This window comes from Cetorhinus maximus, chromosome 7 (genome assembly GCF_964194155.1).
Source record: "Cetorhinus maximus chromosome 7, sCetMax3.hap1.1, whole genome shotgun sequence".
Taxonomy (NCBI): domain Eukaryota; kingdom Metazoa; phylum Chordata; class Chondrichthyes; order Lamniformes; family Cetorhinidae; genus Cetorhinus; species Cetorhinus maximus.
Window position 1 is genome coordinate 33,947,096 of NC_135885.1, and position 19,424 is coordinate 33,966,519.

The 19,424-nt window shown below is 41.9% G+C and overlaps 1 protein-coding gene and 1 long non-coding RNA gene across 5 annotated transcripts in view; one reads left to right on the forward strand and one right to left on the reverse strand.

Annotated features, from left to right (window-relative positions):
* nbeaa (neurobeachin a) overlaps positions 1-19,424 on the reverse strand; it is a 1,012,857-nt gene that overhangs the window by 354,201 nt on the left and 639,232 nt on the right. For both annotated transcript variants that reach the window (XM_078545316.1, XM_078545315.1), the window contains exon 38: positions 10,594-10,718. In XM_078545316.1, coding sequence (XP_078401442.1) covers positions 10,594-10,718 — 125 coding nt within the window. The remainder of the gene's footprint in view (positions 1-10,593; positions 10,719-19,424) is intronic.
* LOC144682705 (uncharacterized) overlaps positions 1-19,424 on the forward strand; it is an 80,517-nt gene that overhangs the window by 49,853 nt on the left and 11,240 nt on the right. For all 3 annotated transcript variants that reach the window (XR_013577089.1, XR_013577090.1, XR_013577088.1), the window contains one exon: positions 10,557-10,671. This is a non-coding gene — a long non-coding RNA (uncharacterized LOC144682705). The remainder of the gene's footprint in view (positions 1-10,556; positions 10,672-19,424) is intronic.

The following is a 19,424-nucleotide window of genomic DNA, read 5'->3' on the forward strand; positions in this document are numbered from 1 at the left end:
CCTTTACTGTAGCGTCTGATCAGAACTAGTTACAATAGAGGTTTTGAATGTAGCCACAAAGGACTGACATTGGCAGGACATTTGCTTCTCTGCCATATTTAGATGTAGAAAATCAAAATTGTACTTGACAGTTACAGTCGATAACACTAATGCAGATCCAAACTAAGTATCTTCAATTAAATAATGGGGTCAAATCCAGCATGAAACTGATGAGACGTTGTTGGGATGAAAGCAGCGGCTATCTTGGGAAGCCAGTGGAGGACCCACCCCACTTTCAGGTCAAACTATTGGGTACAGAGTATGATCTGGCAGCATGAAATGCATTTCAATAGGCTGTTTACTGTTGGGCAATCAAACACTATTGTAGGTTCTAAAGTACTTGCAACTGTGCCGGGAACTGGAGGTGAAATGTTATGGGGAAAGAGGAAATGTATATTTGGTGCTGCAGCAAGAGATTTGGGAGCAAGATGTGTTCCAGGAGATCCGCAAGATTTTTAGATTCAGTTATGGAGATGCTGGTGGTTCAAGTTCATGTTCAAACAAATGGGCCTTTACTTAAGTCAGTACTCTTTAAGTTTAGTATCCTGCAGATGTGTAGCTGCAGCTTAGTGGCAGGGCAATCAGATTGATGCCACATAATTACCACATCCCTGGACCATTTTATCACTTTGCTAGAAAGCAAGCCAGGCCAGGCTGCAGCGGCAGGCAGTTGTTGCAATCTCAGCTGAGCCCTCTCTGGCTAAACTGCTAGAAGTGGCTGACTAATAGAATTTCATTAGCCTGAATTGAGCCAAAGAGGCCTACTCCTCCCATGCTGCAGCCACTGGAGAACCATTATGTAGAAATACTGGGGTAGCACTTCAGTCAGGTGCAGGAGCCTGATACAGGGTGAAAATTATTTGTTGTTAAAACTATAATGCTATTTGAAATCTGTGTTTCAAGAGTGCATTTGTAATAGCTTGTGATCTTTCAATGTGAAGTTAAGTAATAGATTTAATGTTGTTAATTTATTTACTGAAAATTATAACAAATAAACTAATGCCAAAAGGCAATGGGCTGGATTTTGTTGTAGAGATAATGGTAAAGCTAATAGCACTCGCCATTACTGAAGTGTAAATCAGATAGTGACTTCTGGCAAACACACATGGGTAGTTAAAACCGAGAAGCTGCTGTTCGAGGGGCCTTGTTGTTCCAGAAACTGTACTATACCGGTATCTTGCAAGAAGCACTCAGCATTGAAATACATGGAACACCATGAATTTGAGACACTTATGTGATATGTACTCTGCTGTGCACAATTTTTGGCAGTATACCCAAGGCTTATCTAAAGCAAGAATCCACATGCTAAAATGAAGTTATATCCCCTGTTTGGATTTTTCATTGTTCAAATGTGAAAAATTTCATGGCTAATTAAGAGTAATATTGTTATTTTGATCCTTCCCTGGAGGTCTTAATGGAGAAAGTGAGGGTAAGGACAAAGTTACCCAGAAGCTGGAAGGCCGCAATTGAAATGGACTGGACGGAGATGACATGGCTTCAATGTAGAGAGAACTTTAATGATTTCACAAGGGCAGTAAATATAGCTATTGAGTTCTCTACTTCCTTCAAAAAAACCTCACAGCACTCCTTTCACTCCAAGCCCCACCACTCTCAACAATTCCTTCTTCTCCATCACACCTTTCAGCATACAATACCTTTACTTCTCATTTCAAACATACACAGTTCTTTCCTCTCTTCAGAGACAAACTGGGCGCAATTTAATGCCCTCTGCCCCGGAGGCAAGTTTGAAGGTGAGGCATTTAATTGGGCGAGAGGATGCAGTGCCACCTTCCCGCCTCTGCCTGAGTATGTCAATCTTGCCCATTACCCCTATTCTCAGTCTCCTGTCACACAGCAATTCCTAACCAGGTCAATAATTTACCTTAAATTCCTAAGTTTCAATATTAGCTAATAGTTTCTTATGATAGACTTTATCAAATGCCTTCTGGAAATCCATCTAAGTAACATCCATTGGCATTCCCGTTGTACATTACTTCAGTTAGCTCTTCAAAAGAAAGACAATCAGGTTCATGATCAACTCTTTACAAACTGCTCTCTGCTCAGCTAAATATTTTCAGCCACCCTATCCTTAGTGACAGGCTCTAGCAATTTCCTGGCAACAAATGTTAGGCTAACTGTCCAATAATTTGCTGACTTGGTCTCTATCAGCTTTTGTAAATAGTGGTGCAATGTCCAATTTTCCAATCTGAAGGAATGGTTCCTGAATTCAGAGAACCTTGGAAGATTATAGTTAGGGCATCTGCAATGTGGTCACCTATTTCGATTTTCTGGTGCTTTTTTTTAAAGTTATTTCATGGGATGTGAGCACTGCAGCCAAGGCCATTATTTGTTGCCAATCCTTAACTGCCCTCAAGAAGGTGTTGGTGAGCAAGCTTCTTAAACTGCTACAGTTCATCTGGTGTAGGTGCATCCACAATGATATAGTTTGAAGTCAGGAGGGTGTGTGGCTTGGAGGAGATCTTGCAGTAGTGGTGTTCCCGTTTGTCTGCTGACATTGTGCTTTTAGGTGGTATGGGTTACAGGTTTGTAATGTGCTGTCGAAGGAGGCTTGGCGAGTTGGTGCAGCGCATCTTGTAGAGATTACACACTGCTGCCACTGTATCTGTGGGTGGAGGGAGTGAACGTTTAAGGTGGTGGATGGGGTGCAAAAGAGAAGGCTGAAGCATTTGCTACAATCTTCAGCCAGAAGTGCCGAGTGGATGATCCACCTCGGCCACATCCGGAGGTCCCCAGCATCACAGATGCCAATCTTCAGCCAATTCGATTCACTCCACGTGATATCAAGAAACGGCTGAAGGCACTGGATATTGCAAAGGCTATGGCCCCTGACAAAATTCCAGTACTAAAGACTGGTGCTCCAGAAGTTGTCGCGCCCCTAACCAAGCTGTTCCAGTACAGCTGCAACATTGGCATCTACCCAGCTATGCGGAAAATTACCCAGGTATGTCCTGTACACAAAAAGCAGAACAAACCCAACCTAGCCAATTACTGCCCTATCAGTCTACTCTCCATCATCAGTAAAGTAATGGAAGGGGTCACCAACAGTGCTATCAAGCGGCACTTGCTTAGCAATAACCTGCTCACTGATGCCCAGTTGGGGTTCTGCCAGGGCCACTCAGCTCCTCACCTCATTACAGCCTTGGTTCAAACATGGACAAAAGAGCTGAACTCCAGAGGTGAGGTGAGGTGAGAGTGACTGCCCTTGACATCAAGGCTGCATTTGACCGAATGTGGCATTAAGGACCCCTAGCCAAAACTGGAGTCAATGGGAATCAGGGGGGAAACTCTCCGCTGGTTGGAGTCATACCTAGCACAGAGGAAGAGGGTTGTGCTTGTTGGAGATCAGTCATCTCAGCTCCAGGACATCACTGCAGAAGTTCATCAGGGTAGTGTCCTAGGCCCAATCATCTTCAGCTACTTCTTCAATGACCTTCCTTCTGTCATAAGGTCAGAAGTGGTGATGTTCACTGAGGATTGCACAATGTTCAGCACCATTTGCGACTCCTCAGATACTGAAGTAGTCCGTGTCCAAATGCAGCAAGACCTGGACAATATCCAGGCTTGGGCTGATAAATGGCAAATAACATTCGTGCCACACAAGTGTCAGGCAATGACCATCTCCAACAAGAGAGGATCTAACCATTGTCCCTTGGCGTTCAATGGCATTACCATCACTGAATCCCCCACTAACTATCAACACTCCGGGGTGGTGGGGGGGGTTACTATTGACCAGAAACTGAACTGGACTAGCCATATAAATATTGTGGCCACAAGAACAGGTCAGAAGCTAAGAATCCTGCGACAAGTAACTCACACCTCCTGACTCCCCAAAGCCTGTCCACCATCTACAAGGCACAAGTCAGGAGTGTGTTGGAATAGTCCACACTTGCCTGAATGAGTGCAACTCCCACAACACTCAAGAAGCTTGACACCGTCCAGGACAAATCAGCTCACTTGATTGGCACCACATCCACAAACATTCACTCCCTCCATCACCGATGCACGGTAGCAGCAGTGTGTACCATCTACAAGATGCACTGTAGGAATTCACTAAGGCTCCTCAGACAGCAGCTTCCAAACCCACGACCACTACCACCTAGAAGGACAAGGGCAGAAGATACAGGAACACCACCGCCTGGAAGTTCTCCTCCAAGTCACTCACCATCCTGACTTGAAAAGATACTGCTGTTCCATCACTGCCGCTGGGTCAAAATCCTGGAGTTCTCTTCCTAACATCACATGGACTTCAGCGGTTCAAGGAGGCAGCTCACCACCATCTTCTCAAGGGCAATGAAGGATAGGCAATAAATGCTGGCCCAGCCAGCAAAGCCCACATCCCGTGAATGAATTCTTAAAAATCAAGCGGGCTGCTTTGTCCTAAACAGAGTCAAGTTTATTGAGTATTGTTGGAGCCGCACTCATCCAGTGGAGAGTGTTCCATCACATTCCTGACTTGTGTCTTGTAGATGGGCCTGAGATAATCCATAAGGTTAGAAATTGGGATGCTCGTTGACCATTGCACAATATTCAGTGTGATCTGAAACTCCTCAGATATTGATGCCGTCCACATGCAGCAAGACCTGGACAACATTCAGATTTGGGCGAATAAGTGGCAAGTAACAACTGTGATACACAAGTGGCAGGCAATGACCATCTCCAACACGAGAGAATCAAACCATCTTCCGTTGACATTCAACAACATTACCATTTCTGTATCCCCCACCATCAACATCCTGGCAGGACACCATTGACCAGAAGTTTAATTGAACCAGCCCTATAAATACTGCGACTACAAGAGCAGGTCAGAGGCTGGGAATTCTGCAGCAAATAACTCACCTCCTGTCAGGAAGATATAACAATTTTCATATTGTTATTGGAATTTATTTTAAAGTAGAGTACTAGTGGGATCTGTGTCTATGTGTGTGTGTGACTTAATTGAATTAAAGGCAGCTGGTCTGAAGGATTTGATGTAACAGAAGATTAACTAGGTTTGAAATGTTAGGTAGGTAAACATTGGTATAAAGGGAACGTTTAGATTTTTAAATAAACCAGGCTAGATTGATTTCAAAGGAGGGGTGAAATATTTCACCTAGCCAGGTGAAGTTAAGAAACAGTGGCCTGAATTTTTCCATCGGCGAGTTGGGGGCGGTGCCCGCTCGCCAACGCAAAAATGATGTGGGATGATGTTGGGGGAAACCCCCAACGTCATCCCGCCTCATTTAAATATTCAGGAAGGCAGACGGATAGCGTGATCAGCTGTCTGCCCGCCGACCTGTCAATGGCTAATTGAGGCCATTGACAGGATCATTAAGGCAATTAAAGGCCCTGCCCGTCCAACCTTAAAGTTGGCGGGCAGCCCAGGAGCCCCAGCGGGCTTCTGAAAAAACATGAAACCTCATCCACTGGCGGGATGAGGTTTCATGTCTGTTTTTAAAAAGGTTAATAAAGTGTTAGTAATATTTATTAACATGTCCCATCTCGTGTGACATTATCACATGAGGGGGACATGTTATTAAATTTTTTATTATTCTATTTTTGATATTTACAACACTGTCAGTAATCTCCCTGAGCCAGCACTTAGTCTCAGGGAGATGTGGGGGATTCCCTCCCCCACCCCTACACAGAAAGCGCATAGCGCTTCCTGTCGGGTGGGCCTTAATTGGCCCGCCCACTTAAAATGGCGGCGGGGTCCGTTTCAGCGGCGGCAATCGGCTGCCGCCTGCCACCGAGCCAGTGGGGCCCGCCCACCCATCAAGGGCAAAATTCTGCCCAGTGTGTTTATTTTTCCCAAAGATTACTGGTAAAATTGGCACTATGAGAGATTTTTATTATTAGAGAGGTGAAGTCCAAAGACATTGTGAAACAATGGGAACTTGCATTCAAAGGGAAAAATGTGGATAAAGGAGAGAACCCTGTGTACAAAGAAAGGCATTCTAATATCTGACAAGTGTGGGAACAAAAAGCCTCCAGCATCTCAGCCTCAAGGTGCTGTCTGCAAAGAACTGAAATTAAGAAAACTCACTTTGAATTGGATTGTTCAGGGTGTCATGTTTCTTTGCCTGGGGCTTTTAAAATCTGTGTATCTTACTGTTGCCTTAATGAAAGTGTAAAGTGTAATTGGGAGTTGGATTAACTCGTGGATTTAGAAGTTATCATAATAGTAATTTGTAGATCTATGTGTGTGATTAAAATTATTTCTTCTATTAGTAAATATTTAATTTAGCTTTGTAAGAAACCTATAAGACTCGGCGGTCTTATTACTATTGAATTCAAGGCATGCATCTCGAAATTTATACAAACTGCTGAACAGTTGTGGCAGTTGTTTCAAATTTCCCCTTGGGATTTGTGCGGCTCAGCATTTACCGTAGACTGTGCCACAACACCTCCCAAGTCGTCAAAGCCTGTCCACCATGTACAATGATGGAGCATAGGTCACTGATGAAGCAGTTGAAGATGGTTGGCTCTTGAACAACACCCTGAGGAAGTCCTGCAGCGATGCCTTGAGCCTGAGATGATTGGCCTCCAACAACAACCACCTTCCTTTGTGCTCAGTATGGCCCCAGCCAGCAGGGAGTCTTCATTGAAATTGAAGAAATGAATTTATTCTTAAAGATTGTCTATGTATATGGCCTCCTGCTGAAAGCCCCTCTGCCCTCCTCTCTTCTAGCAGTGTGTCCAGATCTATGTGGCCTCTCTTCATTCTCCCAGTTATGTTCAATTCCAAGAGAAAGGTCTACAAAGCCATAAATGAACAAAAATGGAATTCAGCATCAGCTGAAATTACTTCCTATAGCACATTCAAATATTTGACAAGTATGGAAAAGCTCCAAAATATGTGCAATTGCACCAGCTGCCAGAAGAAATAATCTAGCAACTAACGTGCAAGTAGTCATGAGCCTTTAAAATACTGCTGTAAGGGTGCAGAGGGGAACCTTCATGCCACTTGTTGTTGTGTTTTGTGGCTTGACATTAAAACATGGTATAGGCTGAAGCGTAGTGTTCGAAAATGTCACCATGATGAGGTGGCTCTGTTTGCTGCCTGCTGTCATTAAGCGTGCATTGCAAATCTCTTCAAGTTCGAGTTGGGAACATTTCCTGTCGGAAGTGTGCGTGTGCATCTAAAACACTATTTTCCACCGTTAGGTAGCCTCAAGGCACCTAAACAATGAGTGCTACAGAGCCCAATTTCTCCCAATAGTCTTCTAGTTTTCAGCTGTTCTGTTTAGCCTGCATGCTTCCATTAGATGCCTAGAAAAATGCATTCTTGGCCATTTTCTGCATTTTTAAAAATCACTAAATTGGATTTTGAATTGTTTTAACATATAAATATGACCGTAGGCATTTCAGCACTAACTCACAGATTGATGTTGGACCAAGGTGGCATTTGGATGAGTTACATATTGTACAGCATCTTCTGCTTCAACCAAAAATACATCCAAAAGTGATTAGAAAGCTATTTTCCCCCTTATTATTTGAAACTCTTAACTCTATCAACTCTTCTAATTTAACTTCTGTCACTCAATTATGATGCTACACTGAGGTCACATTTCCAAGTTGACGCTGCTTCCACAGCACCTGTATTTCCTGGATATCTGGAGATCGACCATATGCTCTATGGTTAGTTGCATAATTAAATGGAGATGAAAGAATCCTCTAATCACTTGGCAGATTTATGTGGGGAAAAGTAGCATAACATATTAGTGGTCCTGCACCATAAATTGATTGATGAATGTTTGAATCCCAGCCTTGTGTGATATTTAAATTCAAGTTTTCCCACAGATGGTGGATTGCTGATCTTGACCAGATCAGCAGGCACAGCATTGAGTAGACTGGGGAGAGGGGAAATCAGCAAAGGTTCCACCTTGGGTTGTACCTTCAGTACACCCTTACAGATGGTTGCAGAGAATGACTGTCAAATACTGAAGTCTTGTGCTGTAACCCAAGTGCCTTTTTAATCAAAATCTTGGACATGCATCCTGGTAGAATAAATGGGGAAACAATGGGGAGATTAAAGATATTTTGTTTAAAAGAAAACATCATTCACTTCTGAATTTGCAAATACAGAAAGCTAGTTTCGTCAATAGCGTTTTTCCCTTTTACAAAAAGAGGATCCTGTGTTTTGCAAATTATTTAATCTAGAATGGCTCAATTTAACTACTGATGGAATTTTAACCCCTCTTGCCTAGTGAGAATGGCGCACCAGATGGGATACAATTTGAAGATTCTATACCTGGCTCCAATCCACTGTGTTCTTGGCCAGCAAATATTTATGACAACAAATCATATCATCAACAAGGCTTTTGCTAAAGACTGGTGAGTGCCTACTTAATATTCAGAAGCTTTGCCCTTTGATGTCAGTGCCAAGACGTAATACCACCTTCACATCAGTGGAAGTTTCACAGAACCAGGGCAAAAGGTGCTGGCCAAAATAAGCTTTAAAAAATTACTTCTGTTAGAACTTTCTGCGGGTCAGGACAAGTAACAGTGCTACTCAGTCCCAGCCTTTCTCAACTACCTCCCGAACATTCCTCTCACTGAATGCCAGGTACCATTCCTGAGAGTCCCCATGGAACCCTGTGGCACCCTGCCACCAAATCCTGCTCCCGCCTGTTGGACAGGTAATGAATTTGGCCAGGTGTTGGGCAGGGCTCCGGGAGCTTCTATTTAAAAGAGATGGCGCCAGTAAGATTGCAAGGTCCCCATGTTCTCAAACTCTACTGGTGCACTGTCTGCTTTGGCACTTGCAAACTCCATTCCCACCCCATTTTTAAAATCTGGGCCTACATTTCACTGAAATAAATGAAACAACTAAAAAGTGTATGCCTCCAATTCAAAAATAAAGTTTATTTTTTAAAATCCACAATAGCTAGTAAGGTTAGTCGAAATTAAAGTGCTTTAGAAAATGCAGGTGTATTGGTGGTTTTATTTGTAAAAGCAACGGTAGCAACCTGGTAGTGCAAAGATTGAAAAATATTTGGGAGTAGGAAACAGGGGATAGATGTTAGCCAAAATATTTACGCAATTCTTTATTGTGGTTCAAATGATCACCAGCAGGGTTTGTTGAATTGCAGCCCCAGTTAAACATTATTATACAAGGTTTGTACGAACATTAGTTGGTTTAGGTGCCTAAGTGAATTGTATAAATTGGGTTCTGGGATACTCAAGTCTCCACAAATTGCTAATTACTGAGGGCTTCACAAACAAGAGCTAAAGTGTATTCCTAATAAAAGATTACAGGTTTTGTACAAGATGAGTGCTGCTTACAACTCATTATTAATTATACTCCAACACCGGCAGCAGAATGTACACCAGCAGGCTGAACCGAATCCCTTTCACTTGACAACCTAAAAAATTTGTTAGCTCAGTACAATCACCATGAGGATGGTAACTTAATAACTCTGAAGATCTTTTCTTTGTCATTTTGAGGCCTTTATAAATATGTATTTTAACTACTCCAATTTAAGTTATAATAGAACAAAATTAACCCAATCTTGAGCAACTCCACATTTCAAAATCATAAATTTCAGTTTCTGAAATTGCACAGAGGTTCTAACCACTTTCTCCAGCCTATTTAGGATAAAGTCAATTGGCTGTTATTAATTCAGCAAAGATAAAATTCCATTGAAATATGGAAGAGCAATATATATTGTGGAAAGAAGTTCAAATCACTGCCCCCAATTTTTTCCACATTAGACCTCAGGATTTCACGTCATTATCTATCTCGTTAATTTTCACTGGAAATGCTCCATATGCCTTACTGATTCAGGTGACTTTTAGTCAACCAGGGAGTTTACCTAAAACAGGTGTTAGGTTCATAAATATGTAAATTGGCGTCCTATGCCGACTGTAGAAAGCTACTGGTAAAATTCATGCTTAAGTGGACAGAGTGTCTGCTTAGTTACACTTGTTGAGTGGCCTAACCAGTTGTCCATAAAGGGGCTGGTGGAGAACACTCAAAAAGTACCACCAGGAAATTTGTGCATTTTGTTCCATGTGATGAGGAGAAACAATAGTGCTCCTCCTAGGACTGTTGGCATGTTTCAGCCCTGCCTGATATTGCCTCCTTGCCTCATCTTAGGCACAATTTGTCAGTTGTCTATCATAGAAGCCAGCTGATTTCTGTCTTCCTCAACAGATAAGCTGTAGCAGGGACCTCAACTTATTGGTGACATTTAAATGAGGCCAAAAGCTGAATATGGCTCTGACCTCAAATGAGACATCATGGATGCAATTCAAATTTCTACCCCTGTTAACTATGTGATGCCAATGTAAAATTCCACATTCCATGTAGTGGATTATCATTGTATTCTTAGCTAAGATACAGTAAATAGTATTGTAGTTATTAAATGATTTGACAAGTGTGCTAAAATAATCTACAAAAAGAAGGCTGGTCTTCAGCAATTAACTCCTGGAAAAGATTTTGCATTATAAATGATTCAACAACTGCATTTTTCCTATTTTATGAAGAGCATATGCAAATTTTCTTTTCTCCTCAGAAATCCCTCTGCAGGAAAAACAAGATTAAAAACCAACCGTAGTCTTCTGCAGATTTCAACAGAACTTCAGGATGTATCGATCCAAAGGCATTGCGTATGAACCTGCGGCGGCGACGTAAGTCATCTTCCCAGTAGTCCAGGCGCCAAAAATCATGCTGCTGACTGTGAAAAGACAACACATACAAACATATTCATAATTATTATTAGTATGTTGAAAGAGTCAGCAGGTATTACTCATACTTCTTCAATTAGTTAAAAGGTTTGGCTTTAATTTGAAAAACAACACACGTTTTCCCATTATACATTTTAAGAACATAAGACTGAAAGCTATACAGTGACGTAGTATAGAATATATGGAGCATTTCTTCCCATTTACACGTAGTACACTTTGCAAAAAATGGATACTTTCAGTTGCAAATTTAAAAGCAAATTTAACAAAAAGGCATCAATGGTTTTGGAGGGTTAATCCCGATAAAACTCAACTGATATACTGTTTTCCTACTTCCACATTTTGATATATATTCAATCCTCATTCATATAAAATTTCAACAAAAATGGCTTTTTGAATTTATTTTGTGACAATAGTATTAACAAACTGAACTACTCTGATTCACAAAGCAGCACAAACTGCCATCCACATAAATCAGAGCAAGACTATTAGCAAATACAGCATCAAATTACATTTATAAATGGCACAGCTTGCCTCCTTTTACAGGGTTTTTTAACAAGGCTTGTAAATCATGCAATGGGACCTCAAACCAAACAGCATGCAATTTAATGACTATAGTCCCTCTGCAGACTGAACTTGGAACTATAAAATATTGCTTTACTTGAGGTTGCAGAAACATGATTAAAATAATGTGTTGAAATATTCATTGAAATAATTCCCACAGGCAAAAAGCAACCTGAGAAAATTGCAATTTTATTCATTATTAATAAAGCTGAATTAGAGCTCAAAAAGTTCTAGCATGTGGTAATTGTCTGGATAAATTATTATTACAACATCAGTGAAGGTCTTGCACAATTTTATAGCTCTCAATTAAATCTCCCCTCAGCTTCCTCTGTTTCAAAAAAAAACAATGCTAGCCTATTCAATCTTTCCTCATAGCTAAAATTCTCCATTCTCAAATTCCTGGAAACGTCTACATAAATCTCCTCTGTACACTCTCTAGTGTGATCACATCCTTCCTGTAATACTGTGACCAGAACTGAAGTCTAACCGTACTCTAGCTATGGCCTAACCAATGTTTTATACTGTCCTAACATAACTTCCCGATTCTTATATATAATACCTTGGCTAATAAAGGCAAGTATCCTGTATGCCTTTTTAACCACTTATATACCTGTTCTGCTACCTTTAGTGATCTGTTGACACACACTCCAAGGTCCTCTGTTCCTCTACACTTCTCATTATTCTTGCGTTTATTGTGTACTCCCTTGCTTGCTCTCTTTAAATCCATTACCTCACACTCTTGTGTTAAATTAAGGCACATTTTTCTGTTGCTGGTCAACCTCATGGTCACTATACATTAAAAATGTTGGAATGTATTTGGTTAATGTTCATATTAATTATTAATAAAAATGTATTAAATATTTCTTCTACAAGCAGGTTTCCAGTGATGTCGCTCATGGCGAGATGGACGATATGCTGCCATGTACAATATATTATATAAATTGCATTTACAATAACCCATGACACTGCTTACTAAGAGTCATAAAGTATGACAACTAAAGTATGACAGGAGTTAACTGCGGCGCTTTCAGGGAGTGCACGTTATACATAAGACTTTTAACACATTTCAAAGATATAACAAAATATCTCCTGTTACTCACGGATAAAGTGTGTCACTCCTTGAAATACGTAATCTAGGTTGACACTGCTGAAAGTGACATCCTTCATAGGGGACATTAAAACAAAGTTCAGTCTGCACGCTCTGATGGATGTTAAAACATCCCGTTATACTTCTGAATAAAAGTAGGAACATTTCCTTTTGGCCTGTCTAACATTCCTCTCTCAACCAAGCCACCCAAAAAAAATATAGGTTGACTGTTTATTTACTTCACTGACATTGGTTCTACACTACTTGGTTGCCTCTCAATGCCCACAGAGCAACTACAAATCTGCCATACCATTAGAAAACTCCTGAGGTGACCATGCAAAGTCGACCGGCTAGTTGGGACAGATCACAGTGCAATTGCAAAAGGGCAGTGCCATTTAAAGGGATCAAAGAGGGAAAACAGTGGACAACAGTGTGACTGACCATGTTGAAAGGTGCAAGGAATAATAAAGCACCAAAGTTTTAATCACTGAGGAGACTGTTGGATATTTGGGAAAGGCAGAAGCCAGATCAAAAGGATTGAAACAAGCAATTCCATGAGGTGAGTATACAACTGGAAGCTATGTTCGAGGATCTTGGATAAGAGGAGGTTAATGGTTGGGTGATATTTGGAGGGGGCACATGGGTCAAGGATGGATTTTTTGAGGAGGAGTGGTGATGGCGGTTTTGAAAGGAACAGGGATAGTGCCTGAACAGGGAAAGGCATTTACAATATCTGTAATTACTGGAGGCAGTAAAGGTAGTTGAGAGATTAGAAGTCAAGTGGGGTGAGGGTTAAGGGGCAGGAGGTAGCTTTTGTTCAAGATATTGGCTGGGAGATGTCTGAAAAAATGAAAAAGATGCGAAGTGGCAAAGATTGGAGTCAGGATGAATCAGGAGTTGGAAGCTATTCATCTTAGGAGGAGTAATGAAAAATGAGATGGCATTTATGGCAACTGTCTGGGTAGTCTTATTCTCACAGCATTTGAGAAGATTGGAAGGGATAAAGGCAGAGGATTCAAGAAGATAGTTTAAAATAGGGAACAGAAATAGGATCCCTTACAGCACAGAAGGGGGCCAGTCAGCTTGTCTTGCCTTTGTGTCTCTTTTGAAAGAGCTATCCTATTTAGACCCGCAACCCATAATTCTTCAATTGAGTTCTCTTCAAATCCAGTTAGGACAGCCTTTGAAATTTCCTATGAAATCTGATTCCACTGTCTTTTCAGGTTGTACGCACCAAATCTTAACCAATCCTTCTGGGAGGAAAAAAAGTCCTCACTTCCTCTCTAGTTCTTTTGCCATTTATTTTAAATTGATGAATTCTGGTTACTGATACTCTTCCCAGAGAAACAGCTTCACCCAACTTGCTCCTTCAAAACCCCATATAATTTTGAAAACCTCTATAAGGTCTCCCCTTAATCTTCTTGGCTCTAGGGAGAACAATCCCAGCTTCTCTAATCTCTCCAAATAACTGAAAACTCTCATCCCTGGTAAACTTCCATTGCACTCTTTCCAAGGGCACTCAAAATTGTACACAATACCCCAGCTGAGGCCTAACGAGTGATTTGCAAAGGTTTAGCATGACTTCCTTGATTTTGTATTCAATACCCCAAATTACCAAAGCCAAATGCCCCATATGCTTTCTTAACTAACTTATCAACTTGCCCTACCACTTTCAAGGATTTGCGAATATGCACCGCCAGGTCCCTCTGCTTTGCAATCCCTCAAAATAGTGGAATTTGCTTTTGTCGTATAGCATGAGGAATGATTGGAGGATTTCACTGTGGAGAGGGAAGTGCAGGACTTCTTGGCCATAACTTCTGAGCTCCAGGGCAGTGTAACTGGGGGGTATACCAAAGTTGTGCTGGGGAACCCCCACCAGAGGTCCCTAGGTAAGGATTACACGGCAATTGCCCAGGAAGAACAAACTTACAATGGGCAATTGCCGTGCACTGGGAGCCATCCAAAATTGTGATCTAAATCGTAAATTTTGGATGGTTCCAACTGTGTTACTGTCAGGAAGATATAATAATTCTCATAATGTTATTGGAATTTATTGTAAAGTAATGGTATCTGTGTGTGTGTGTGTGTGTACGTGTGTGTGAGACTTAACTGCATGAAAGGCAGCTGGTCTGAAGGCTTTGATGTTTTAGGAGTTGAGGTAGGTTTGAGATGTTAAGCAGGTAAACATAGGTGTAAAAGGACATTTGCATTTTTAAATAAACCAGGCTAGATTGTTTTCAAAGGAGGAGTGAAATGTGTCACCTAGTCAGGTGAAGTTTAGAAACAGTGTGTTTATTTTTCCCAAAGATTACTGGTAAAACTTAGTGCAATAAGAGATTTTTATTATCAGAAAGATAAAGTCCAAAGACATAGTGAAACAATGGGAATTTGCATTCAAAGGGGAAAATATGTATAAAGAAGCGAAGGCTGTGTTGTAAGGGTAGGCATTTTTAAGAGCTAACAAGTGTGAAAAGCCTTCAGCACCTATGCCTCATGATGCTGATTTCAAAGAACTGAAGTTAAGAAAACTCGTTTTGAATTTGACTGGTTTGAGGTATTGTGTGTCACCTTGCCTGGGTCTTTTAAAATCTATGAGCCTTACTGTTGCCTTAACGAATGTGTAACTGGGAGTCAGATTAAGTAGGGGGTTTAGAAGTTATCATAGTAGTAATTTATAGATCTGTGTGTTTAAAATCATTTCTCTTACTAATAATTGTTTAATGTAGTTTTGTAAAAACCTATAAGCATTGGTGGTCTTATTACTACTGAGTTCAAGGCACACATCTCAAAATTTATACAAATTGCTAAACAAGTTGTAGCAGCTGCTTCAAGCTTCCCATTGAGATTTGAACAACTCAGCATTTACCATCGGCTGTGCCATAACAGTTGCATCAATAGTTACCCAGCAAAAGAAAGAAGAATTAAAACCACTTCTAGTTTTGGAGTAACTATTATACAGGCCCACACTCACCCCCCAGGGGGCTACTGCCACCCCCCAAACTCCCAGGGGACTCCCCCCCCACCCCCAATCCTCCCCACCCCACGGGACTCTTTCCCCTCACTCACACCCCAGCAGGGGACTCCCCCACCCTCCAACTACTACGTCCCATCCCCCAAATACTACATCCCAGGGGATTCTTCCACCCCACCTTCATAGGAACTCCCTCCCTACGGCCCATCTGCTGACCTCCACCAACCCCCCCAACACAACCAAGGCCCAACTTCTGACCTCCCCTTCCCCTCCAAGGCTCGACTCGTGACCTCCCCCTCACCCTGGCCAGGCTCGCCTTCTCTCTTCCCGCCCACCAAATCCCAACTTCCGAATGCAGCTCCCCACCCTGCAGGTCTGACTGCTGACCTCCCTCCCCCGCGCCCCCACCCTCCCTGGACCTGGCCTGACTCCCCTCCACCCAGCAGACCCCACTCCCCTCCTCCTCGTGCCCCCCTCCCCCCGCCTCCACCACACCATTGCCAGGCCAGACTCCCCTCTCTCCCCCACTCCCTGGCCAGGCTCAACTGCTGACCTCCCCAACCCCACAGATTAGACCCTCCCCCACTCCCCCCCCACCCCACAAATCCTACCCACTTACTTTATAAAATTACTTTCTCCCCGGTTTGTCAAAGACCTTTAAACCGGGCTGGACCTTTAAACATATTTGGTTTACGGCAGCTAGAGCCGTATAAAAGGGGGCGTGGTTTACCTACCTTCGACTGAGCTACTCTCAAATGTAGGCCCCAGGAGCGAGCTGCACTCCACAGATCCTGCCCAGCCTGAGTCGGAAGGTTAGGTGAGATAGGATCGCCTGGACTTCCCGGTAAGTACTTTTGAGCAGAATGGCAATCCAGCTCAATTGTCACTCCATCAGAAGTTACGGCCCCTTAATATGAACTAGGTTAATTTGATGCTGGATGACAAGATCAGTGCTCGGCTGGTGCACTCAAGTCCGCAGCCCTGAGATTTATGGATGCAAAGGTGAAAACTCTACTTGAGGAATGATGGGGATTGGACAGATCATTGATAGCAGAAATGAAGAACTGTTTAGCAGGTCAACTGTCTCTTGATGGCTGGATACCAGAGGGAGACAAGTTAGAGAATGAACTGGTCAGGTAACTGCAACACAGTTTTGTTCCAGGGTTGAAGAGATGGAGATAGGTAGAGAGTTATGGATGGTAAAGGGATGTAAGGAAGTCAGAGGCAGACATATCAGTGATTGAGTTCCTGGAGGTAGTGAAGACTAGAAAGATGACAATGACACCTGGGTTAACATGATGGTATTTGGTGAAGTTAATGTGAAGGCTAAGATTAATGGGGTACAGTAGGGCAGTTATTTATTTAGTGTGTGCATAGTCACAGGACCAAGCAATAGCTGAGCACCAATAAAAATGGCTGTGTTCTCTCCTCACTGTCAAAGGCCCCAAACACTCCTTTCAGGTGAAGCAGCGTTTTACTTGTACTTCTTTCAATTTAGTCTACTGTATTCGCTGCTCACATTATGGTCTCCTCTACATTGGGAAGACCAATCAGAGACTGGGTGACTGCTTTGCGGAATACCTCCGCCCAGTCCACAAGCATGACCCCGACCTTCCAGTTGCTTGCTATTTTAATTCACCAACTTGCTTCCTTGCTATCATTTCTGTCCTCAGCCTGCTGCAATGTTCCAGTGAAGTCCAACCTTTTCATCTGTACAAGCTAAATGGTACAATTTTAATGGAGGTGCAAGAAGAGGGACAGTGAATGAATACACCTAAATCAAAATACAGGGCCTTCACACCTAAAGCATTACCTGCTCTTACCTGGTCTGGCCTACATGTGACTCCAGACCCACAACAATGTGGTTGACTCTTAAATGCCCTCTGAAGAAGGGTAATAAATGCTGGCTTAGCCAGCGATGATCACATTCCACGAATAAAAAATAAACTTTCACCATTTTTTTAGTTGACCCCTTCAGTAGCTACTGGGTGCTGCCAATGCCAAATGCTCTACATGCTGTGAACACCACAAAAATACTGCAAAGTTTGGGACACAGGTACACACAACTGCCTGAAGAACATTGAGCCTTACACCTCTGCACACGAACTGAACTATCAGTCTCTTGCACTTCTTTATGCCCCAAATTGTGACCATTTACATAGCTGCCGCTGCCTGTCTCCCATAAATTTCCCTTCTCCTCCACCCAACTGAAACCTCAATTATCCCATTCTGACGTTTCTTTATCAACACATTCATTGCATCCATGATGCCTAATACGTGCTCCTTTTATCTCTTCCTATCTCACTGCCTGCCTGCCCAAATTAACTCCATCAGTCCCCAGCTCCCTCGAGATCACTACTGTCACATGCCCTTCAAGTAATCTACCTTCACCCTTCCACTCTCTCCAACCACCATATTAACTTCAATCTTCCCTTTCTTCCCAAGTCCAAGAATACAATATCATCATATAACCCTTTCAGCATTCTAAAAGGCCTGTTCCCTCTCCAATACCATGGTCCACTCCTCATTCACCCCTAACATCTGTCCTTTTCCTATGGCACCTTTTCATGCAAGATCTGCCCTTATACTTTCTCCCCTCTACTGTAAGGCCACAAACACTTCTTCCAAGTGAAACAGTGATTTACTCATATTTCTTTCAATGTAGAATACTGTATTCGCTGCTAACATGTGGTGTCCTTCACATTGGGGAGACCAAATGCAGACTGGGCGACCGCTTTGCAAAACATCATAGTCCACAGGCATAACCCTGAGCTTCCTTCCTTTGCCTGACATTTCAATTCTCCAACTTGCTCCCACGCTGATTTTTCTGTCCTTGACGTGCTGCAATGTTCCAATGAAGATCAATGCAGGCTTGAGGAACGATACCTCAGTTTTTGACCAGGTACTTCATGGCCTTCTGGATTCAGCATTGAGTTCAACAATTTTAGATCATAACCTCTCTGAAATGGCCTAGCAAGCTATTCAGTTCAAAAGGAATTAAGGATGGGCAACCAATGCTTATTTGCCAGTGACACCCACATACTTTGACAGAATAAAGAAAAAGCCTCTGTCCCCATTTTTTAAATGTTTCTTTGCTGGTTTGGTTTTTTCTTGTATCTTTCTTAATCACTTTACATTTGGATGGCTGCTATACTGCCAAAAACATACCATTTAAACACTGTCATGAAAATGTAATAATTCTCACAATATTATGATGATATAATGTAAAGGTAGGTTAATAGTGGGGTTTGGATAGTTTGTGTGTGTGTGTATGTGGGACTTAATTGAATTAGAGACAGCTAGTTTCGGGATTTTGAGTCATCAAAAAGAAGCTATGTTTGAAATGCTAAATACATAAACCTGGCTGATGTTTTAGAATGTGAGGTGCAAGGAAAATTTGCAGTTTTAGATAAATTAGGTTAGTTTAAATTTGAAAGAGATGGTACGATGTTACACCTAGCCAGAAGAAGCTAAGCCAAACAGTGTGTTTATTTTTCCCAAAGGTTACTGATAAAATTAGGGCTATAAAGAGATTTATATTATGAGAAACGTAACATTCCAAAGACATATCGGAACAATGGAATTTGCATTAAAAAGGGAGAAACATGTATAAAGCAGATGAGGCTGTGTGTCAGAGGACAAAGCATTCTAAAATCTAATACAAGTATGAAAAGCCTCCAACCTCTGTGCATAAAGTTGCAGTCTATAGGAAACGAAGCTGAGAAATCTTACTTTGAATTCTACTGTCCAGTGTAACATTGCCTGGATCTGTTTAAACCTATTTGTTTTTTTACTGTTGCCTTAATGGGGGTGTAATTGGGAGCCAGGTTAATTAGGGGTTTTAGGAGTTACTAAAGTATTAATTTGTAGACCTATGTATGTGCTTGAAATCTTTTCTTTTCTTAATAAATGTTTCATTTAGTTTTCTAAAAACCTCTGAAGTCATGGTAGTCTTATTACTTCTGAATTCAGGGCACACATCTTGAAATAAAATACAAATTGCAAAACAGTTGTGACCGCGTGATCAAGTTTCTCTCGTGGATTTGATCACACATCATCTGCCATGTCATAACAGCC